This window comes from Vigna radiata, unplaced genomic scaffold (genome assembly GCF_000741045.1).
Source record: "Vigna radiata var. radiata cultivar VC1973A unplaced genomic scaffold, Vradiata_ver6 scaffold_134, whole genome shotgun sequence".
In the NCBI taxonomy this organism is placed as follows: domain Eukaryota; kingdom Viridiplantae; phylum Streptophyta; class Magnoliopsida; order Fabales; family Fabaceae; genus Vigna; species Vigna radiata.
The window spans coordinates 387900-396864 of NW_014543261.1; the positions used below are offsets into that span (position 1 = coordinate 387900).

Consider the following 8965-nt stretch of genomic DNA (forward strand, 5'->3'; position numbering starts at 1 on the left):
CGAGCACCTTGTAATCGATTACAAGGCTTTTTTTGCTGCACAAATTGCAGGATTTGGCCAAAGTGCCTTGTAATCGTTTACAAGGGGGCTGTAAATGATTACGCGTGTCTAAAATGGTTTTTGGACATCCTGTTGAACTGAAGGAGCCACCAGTGAAAACGTAGGAGACCACAACTGAATAACAATGTATTTTTACTGTTATTGAGTTCCTTAAAATGTAATTGGTTGTTTATATGTGATTATCAAGTGTTTAACTGTCCATTAAATACATCATTATTTTACTACTTAACATTTTGTCAAATATAATACGCGAAACATTCAACCCACATTCAACGAAATGGTGTCATCCCAATTCCATCTACATGGACATCTCTCGGTAAGCCATTCATTTGAACAATGGTTGATGAATCCAGAGATATTCGAACCCGCCACTACAAAACATTACGAAAACATTGTAATTACTTACCAAAAAAATGCAACTAAATAAAATACCAAAACTTTAACTTACCTTTGGGTTTCCGGAAGCCATTGCAACTGCACAAAAAATCAATGGTGGATTAGGGTTCACAAAACACAAAAAGAATAAATAACGCCAAAGAGACCCAAAATGCCAAAGAGAACGAAAGAGATGCCAGACAATGCGAAAGAGAGCGAAAAGCCGAAACAGAGCCACAATGCCAGACCCAAAATGCGAAACGTGAAAGAGAGCTTACCTCAACAAAGTGATTGCGAAAGAGCTCTTTTTTTGGTTGAAATGAGGCCTTCGGATGAGACGAAAGCCGAATGGAGAATGCAGGGGATTGGAGAGATGAAGCCGAATGGGAGAGACGAATGAAAGAGAAAGTTCAAAACCAAAGGAAACAAGAGAAGAAAACGAAACTGCCAAAATGAAATTTCATATCATCAGAATTCCAAAACTACCCTCCTCAGCAATGTTTTTTCATTTAATTGACAACATCCAATAGAAATTTGACACCTGGCCGGTGTCAAATTTGTGTAAAAAAAGGGTGTTAAAGAAACATTTTCCTTCTAATAAACCATGAAGATGAAAATCTAATGTTTTGGTATGATTGGAACAGCTAAAACAGGTTGAGCCTTCTCCAAGGTGAGTCCAAAGTTTTCATCCATGTTCATATCCTCGGGTTGAATAGCCTGAAGCTTCCAATCAAAGGAATTGATGAACAATCCCAACATCAAGAACACCAACCTTATGGCCAATGGCAAACCAGGGCATATTCTCCTCCCACCACCAAATGGGGTAAGCTCAAAACTCCTTCCTTTGAAGTCTATTTCTGATTCCAAAAACCTCTCAGGCCAAAACAATCTAGGTTTCTCCCACAAATTAGGGTCCCTTCCTATGGCCCACACATTAATCAACACTTGTGCACCCTTTGGAATGGTGTATCCATGCATCTCAAATTCCACTTCAGCTTTTCTAGGTAGCAAAAGTGGAACTGCAGGGTGCAGCCTGAAAGTCTCTTTCACTATTGCCTGCAAATAAGGGAGTTTCGCTATGTCTGACTCTTCCACAAGGTTATCTTTTCCTATAATCCTCTCTAACTCTTCTTTTGCCTTTGACATAACATGTGGGTTGTGAAGTAACTCAGCCATTGCCCATTCTACCGTAGATGTCACGGTATCAGTTCCTGCCACGAACAAATCCTGACAAAATACACATTTTTTCATTTTTAGTCCGGACAAAACCATAAACCAGAAGATTTTTATTTAAGCCATATCTTATCCTACAAAAATTTTTCTCTGTCATTTTCACAAACAGGTTGGGTCCACCTTGCTTTTCACCCTTTTTCTCTTAAAAATAATCATACTTTAATAACATTTTTACCATATTTTAAGAGTACGTGTAATTCTCTTATAAGTTTATATTGGTGTTAGATTATTATTATTTTAAATCATTTTGTGAAATAATTTTGAATTAATCATCAATTTCCTCTCCATCGTTTTCAATCCAATGTTCCTCTTTAAGGCAGGGCCAGCCAACCATTACTGATAAAGATAAGAAGAATCACTGCCGCATGTTTTTTTTAACGATTTGATAGGACAAATTTCTTTAAATAATTTATCAAAGAAAATATAGAAAATATAAACTAGATGAAATGAATTTATTAAGATTTTGTCACATGATGTTTAGAACCTGTGTACGAGTTAATTTTAATTTATGAAAAAAATATTTCATTATTTTTGTTGTATGTGGCTAGAAACTTGTCCTAACAAATTCATACACTCTGTTCTTTTCTCTCAATAAGCAAAGTTCAAGAATATAGATGCACATAGTATGATTTTTCAATCAAATTTAAAGTTTTATTTTACTAATATGAGTTTTATTAAATGCATCACTTATTACAAAGATAGATCATTAGATATGATTATAGAATATTACCAAGAGTGTCCTGTATGTAAAAGTTTTCTTCGTATATTTCTTAGGTTAAAACATATACATAAACATTCAATATTTTCTTCTGCAGGTAAGAAAGAAACAAGAGATAACAGTACAAGGAAAACAAGAAAATAAGTATTATTGAACATATAAGAAAGTTTAAGTTCAGGAAAAGGAAATACCAATGACAAACGTTGAATCTTAACTATGTCCATCTTATGTTGAGCATTGTTGAGCATGGCATCCAACATGTCCTTTTTGGTGCAGTAACCAGCAGCATCTTTTCTCAGTTCCAGCCTTTTGTGAATCAAGCTCTTGAATATGTTCAAAAGCTTCAAAAAGTAGCTTCCTGTGCGTCTTCTGATTCCATGAGGGTCAATCATCTTCAGCACTGGGAAACAATCAGCCAAATTTGGCCTTCCAACCTCTTTCATGATGTTGGTCACCAACTCCTTCATCTCCCCAGCTTTTTCAGCCGACTGAAGGAAATCCTCTGAGTAGATTGTGTTTGACAACTGATTTATTGTCGTCTTGAAAGCCAACCTGAATAACACGGTTCAAAGACAGAAACAGATTGAAAATAAACAAGACACAGCTATGAAGATATCAAAAAGAAAATTATGCAGTTGATGTTAATATGATCAAAACCTCACAAAAAGTAAACTTACACTTTTGAAAAGGAAACAATTTTCCTAACTAACTGTATGTGTGTTTGATAAATATACAAACCTTCCAATGTTCACAGGTTCACCCTTCAAGCTGCTACAGTGAATTTCACTGTAAAGCTCTCGAACCTTCTTGCTTCTGAGTCCCTGAGTGGCGTCCAAGTTCTTGTTGGAGAACAAGAGTTCATTGCACAGCTTCCTCAGCTCCCTCCACTGTTGTGAAACTGGCATGAAGGGCAAGCTGAAGTGGTCATGGCTGGCACCTCTCATTGCATCAGGGACCTTTCTGTTTGAGAGAAAGTGATCATGGATTTGGAGCACCCCTTTGGCTGCTTCTGCTGAGGACATCACGATGGTGGTCTCTTGGCCCAGTTTGAGGCTCATTATTGAGCCATGAATATTGGCCAGGGTGGCCAGGGTTTGGTGAGGTTTAGCACCCAGTTGGAGGAGATTTCCCACAAGAGGAAGACCTTTAGGGCCTGGTGGAAGCTTTGATTTGCTCTTGTTTGGAGTGAGAAGTGATGTGAGGGCTTTCAGAAAGGTGATTATGGTGATCAAAAGAAGGAGTGTGAAACTGAAGAACAATGTTGAGTTTGTCTCCATCTCATGTGTTGTGTAAGAGAGAGTGAAGCAGATCCAGCAGATAACTTGTATAATTCAGATCTCATACATTGTTTTTCTGTATATATAATTGAGACTTGAGGTGAGCTTATGATATTTTAGGGTGTGTTTGGACCACCAGTACATTCGATGAACTGAAAGGAAAAAAAGAATAGAAATAAAAAGTGAATGGAAGTAAAATGAATGATTAAATCTTTTTTTGTCCAAGCTGCTATTTAGTTTATTCCTCGCTTTTAAAAATGTCAATCTTTGATCTTAAGTTATAAAAAATGTATCAAATTAGGCTCAACCATTAACGAAATCAATGAAATATGTACCAAGTTGTCATTCAGACATGAAGATTTTGCAACCTTCAAAGCCCACACAAGTATGAGAGAATATAAATGAGACTGAATATTTGATACATATTTCATTAATTTCGTTAACTGCTAGGACTGATTTGATACATTTTTTATAATTTAGGAATCAAAAATTGACATTTTTAAAAATGAAAAATAAACTGAACACCAGCTTTTAACTTACAGACAAACAAAATTTAAACCTAAAATCATATATGATATAATGAATTAAATAAATATACAACTCCAAAGTAAAATTATAATAATTGAAATAAAAGAAAAGAAAAGACAACTAAAATAACGTGAGTAGTTAAAGGAGTTTTGAATACTAATAAAATATTTCATTATTTACCGTCTCAAAACCTTTCATAACACGTTTAATTTGTCCGTTTGGTTCTGTTCTGATATCTACAAGATTATGATCAGTGTGTCTTGATCGTTAAAATATCGTTTATCATGTTGTTTGACCCCATGTTCTCAAACATCATTACCATTAATTATATTTGATATTTTCAATGTTCTTTCATTAAAAAATGACCAACCTAAGCTAATTGGTAAATAAATAAATAAGTTTATAAACATGTGTAACAAAAATGAACATTTTTATTGTGTGATTCAACAGGTATGTTAAAAAATACGGTTTAATAAATTTTTTAAATCTTTTTATCTTTATTATAAAGTAATTTAAATTATTTTTGAATCATATTTATATGTTATAATTAAATTTATTATAATTGAATTTCAGTAATTTAGTATATGGGTTATTATTTATTATGTTAGTGTATTTTTCACATAAGTATTATTTTAATAAAAATATAAATTTGTGATTTATATTGTTCTTATAAATATAACTAGTATTTTTAAATAATACTCATTTTTATAAACATCGATACATTCAATATTTACAAAGATTTTACTGACTTGAGTATTGAAAGTTTTTTACAAGTTAATTTTTCTCTTCTCAAGAACAAGGAGACAATTTCTAAACAACTAGATCTCTCAACACTATCGTTAGGACATCTGTCTGCAAGTTTACACTTAAGATCTTGATAAGATTATTTGGCGCTCACATGGAGTTTCAATAAAACGTTTCCCCAACCTCACCTCCCTATGTTCACTAGCTAAAAGTTTGCACAACTTTCCCATGCGACGGAAGTTAACCAGATGACAATCCTGCAAATACAAATTCGCATACAACAACATGATGAACAACAGAGGCATTGAGCTCGAGGCCCTATGCACCTAGCAACAAATTGACCAACAAAAGCTAGGCGACCTTGAGAACGAGAGGTCATTCCTCTGACCTCGCTTTGATCCCTAAGAAAATGATTGCTAGAATTCCTAAAAGACAACAACTCAGCCAATTCAACGCAATTTAGGTGGGAATCGGAACCACTCTCCTCAATACACAACTCAAAAAGATCAGACCAAGTAGGCCAAGTATAATGCGAAAGGAACTTGAGAACGTTCTCGTCACTCCGACTACAAGCTCAAAAAATACCGAAGCAAGTCAACCTAACTAAAATAGAAAAAAAATCACATGCACTCTTCTCAACCTAAATAGGAGCTAGCATACATAGGTATTACAATCAAAATGCAAAAAATAAAGTCCTAACACAGGAACCTTGACAAACGAATAGGCCAACATGAGCAATGAGTTGTCTATATACATTCTAAAGATCCGCAAAATAAGACTGACCTCGACTTCTTGATCAAAACATAATATTACATGTATGAAGAAATATAATTTTCATCATTATATTTCAAATTAGTCATAACCAACTGATTTACAAGTTTCATTTTTATTTTTATCTTGTTAATTTCACTATAAAGGCAATCAACATCTGTCATTTTGAAATTTAAACAAATCACTCTTATGAGATCTTGCGGACTTTAAACCCAAATTTCAAATTGTTGTGTAAGTAAAGACACGTAAATTATTATTAATTATTATATTATAGTCAAAATTCATAATTAAATATCTTTAATTCACAAATTCTATAATTTGAAAAGGACATCAACTTTGCATAAATAACGCAAGTGGGAAAGAAATATTTTAAATGCATCAATCAAAAAGTTGTCACTTAAACAATTGTCAAAACGTTGTCATTGTTAAAAAACGTTTTCCTTCTTCAAAACCAAAGCATTTTTTTCTCCTCTTTGTATTACTTTCTAACCTTTATCAAAAGTCAACATGTCTTAATAACTAACCTCGTTTTTCCTTCAAATTAACACATGCAACCATTGCCATTTAGGAGGCACGGACATGAAGAATCTGACATGGATGAGCTCTTGAGAACTGTAATAGTTCGGTGCATGAAAACATATTGTCCTAAGTTGAAGAAGTCAAAAGTGGAAAAATAGAAAATAAAAAATAAAGGCTTAATAGCACTAATGGTCCCTATTTTGGTTGGTAAAATTCGTTTTAGTCCCTATTTTTTTTTCTGTTCAATGTGGTCCTAAAGATTGTAAATTTCGTTCAATCTGGTCCTTTTTGGAGACGCCGTTTAAATAGTTAACGGCAAAAACTCCAGTTGTGCAGAAAAGTGTTAATGTGGCATTTAACTGCCCACATGGAGTCCGTAGAGACATAATGAGGTAGATTTATTCATTTTGAAATTGAAATTGCAGATATTAGGGTTTGATTTTTGAAAATTAAATTAAGGGTTCTTAGAATTTGGGAACCCAACCTGTTTCACCTTTGCCTTCGTCAATGGCTACCACCCACTCTCCCTCCGAAATCGCCGACAAACTCAAGAAGAGAAATAAGTTAATCACCTCCGAATAATGGGTTCTTCACCAACGGGGTTTTCATTTGACAAGCAATTGAGCATTTTTTTTTGGGGTTTAGGGCTTTACTCATACTGTTGTGGAAAAAATGGGGTTCTTGCTTTATGATTTTTGAAGCTTATGATTTTGGAAGCTTTAGGAAGTGGTGCTTGTTGGGGTCTAGTTTGTTGCAGATTGTGGTATTGAGGCCTAACCTGCATATTATTGCAAATAGGGATTATCTCTACCCCCATTGAACCACCACCAAGTGAGGAATGACAATTTTGGTGGCCCAAGCTAGTGCAACAACAAGAAGAAGAAGATTGGGAAGTAAACATGGCTCATCAACCACCAAGATTGGGAAGAAAATTGGTTAAAAACCCTAATTTGGCTATCCACCCTCATTAAAAATTGGGTTTCATTAAAGAAAGGCTTAATACCCCTGATGGTCCCTATTTTCGTTAAGTGTGTTCGAAATGATCCTAGTTTTATTTCAGCTTTTACCTCACTATGCCTCAAGGGAATCCACATGGCCAATTAAATGCCACATCAACACTGTTTGACACTGTTGGAGGGTCTTCTGTTAATAATTTAAACGGCGTCTGTGAAAAAGGACCAAATTGAACACAATATTCATTCTTTAGGACTAAATTGAATAAAAAAAAATAGGGACGAATTCGAATTTTGCCAACCAAAATAGGGATCATTAGTGTTATTAAGCCAAAAATAAATCTCATGACTACGTGAGGAGACTCAAACTCAAGCTTAAGCATCATAGAATACTTTAAAACTATTTTTGTGCCCATAAAAATACAACAATAAATATTAGGGGAAAAGAAAATCTTATTAAATGGTTTTAGTCTTGTATGTTTTGATCAATGTTTCGATATTAAAATAATAATTTCTTACATTACAAAACACCTTTCATGTTGAACATGTCAAGAGAGGACGTGATCAACATAATTGAAGGAAAGCTAAGAGCATAATTATTAATATTCTAATAATTTATAATTCATATTCCTAGCTCAAACTTCTACTTGTAATAAAATATTAATTGTTTAATTATGATGAAAGTTCTACTTATAATCAAATATTAATTGTTTAATTATGATGAAAGTATGTGTGTTTAGTATCACGGGGCCTATGAAATATGGTGTACGACCCATATTCTCTGAATGGGTCTTAAAGCCTCCTTCTACTGGTATTAGGTTTATTTAAATATTATAAGTTTTTCATCAAAGTGCACATTCTTTTCATAAATTATTGGAATAAGTAATTTTCTTAAAAAATTATAGATTTTAATAAATTGTCGGTCACTTTATTTACAAGAGATCTCTATTGATAAAAGACATTTTGGAGTGATAAAAAATAAATCTGTGAGAAATTAGTTCAAAATGGACAATATCATGTCATGAAAATTTATGTGTATGTGTTGAATTAGGAGTAAACATATCTCGAGAAAGACATAAAAAATCTTATTTTATAATAAGACAAATTTTTTAGAATACAAATTTTTATTCTTGGAAAAAATATAAGACCCACGAAATATTTTATAAAAATATTTATAACATTGAATATTTTATTATAATGTAAAATTATAGGAAATTTTAATTTAGTTAAAAGTTTTTAAAAAATGAGCTAAGTTTAAAATAGTATTAAAATTTGTACATGAGAATTAAATTAATTATATTTACACATGGTATTAAAATATTATTAAGTTTTTACATAAATATTAAAATAGTTTTACATATTAAAATAATATTAAAATTTGAACATGGGAATTAAATTAATATTAAAAGTTTACATATGGGTATTAAAATATTATTAAAAAAATTTCACATGGATATTAAAGTAGTAGTTTAAATTTGACTATAAAAGAAGAATGCTACATAATTGAAAAAAAGGTGTGAAACTAATATGCAAAATTCTTTTAAGAAAACAATGATATTGTAATAACCATCTGTAAATATTATGAATTTAATTTCCAGGCACAAATTTTAATATTAATTTTTTAACTAAATTAAAATTTCCAATGGTTATACATTATAATAAAATATTTCAATATTATAAATACCTTTTATAAAATGTTTTCCTACTCTTGAATTATAGCACTAGTGTCGAGATTATAATAAATTATAGTACTGTCGAGATTCTCACCTGCTATATCTTCTACTATT

At 32.4% G+C, this 8965-nt stretch overlaps 1 protein-coding gene across 1 annotated transcript; it reads right to left on the bottom strand.

The window, feature by feature from the left end:
• Positions 1-887: 887 nt before the first annotated feature.
• Positions 888-3818, bottom strand: LOC106753607 (geraniol 8-hydroxylase). The gene is made up of 3 exons (XM_014635427.2): positions 3125-3818; positions 2578-2938; positions 888-1662 (listed from the first exon to the last, which is right to left on the bottom strand). The coding sequence occupies exons 1-3, from the start codon at positions 3661-3663 to the stop codon at positions 1054-1056; spliced, it is 1509 nt and encodes a 502-aa protein (XP_014490913.1). The 5' UTR covers positions 3664-3818; the 3' UTR covers positions 888-1053.
• Between the last annotated feature and the right edge of the window lie 5147 nt (positions 3819-8965).

What these genes read in the sequence shown, in the direction of transcription:
- LOC106753607 (XM_014635427.2), bottom strand. Translation starts at nt 3,663, where the DNA reads ATGGAGACAAACTCAACATTGTTCTTCAGTTTCACACTCCTTCTTTTG. An exon ending in GAACCTGTGAACATTGGAAG is followed by an intron (nt 2,939 to 3,124) that starts GTTTGTATATTT and finishes CGTGTTATTCAG; the next exon opens with GTTGGCTTTCAAGACGACAA. An exon ending in AGATTCAACGTTTGTCATTG is followed by an intron (nt 1,663 to 2,577) that starts GTATTTCCTTTT and finishes GTATTTTGTCAG; the next exon opens with GATTTGTTCGTGGCAGGAAC.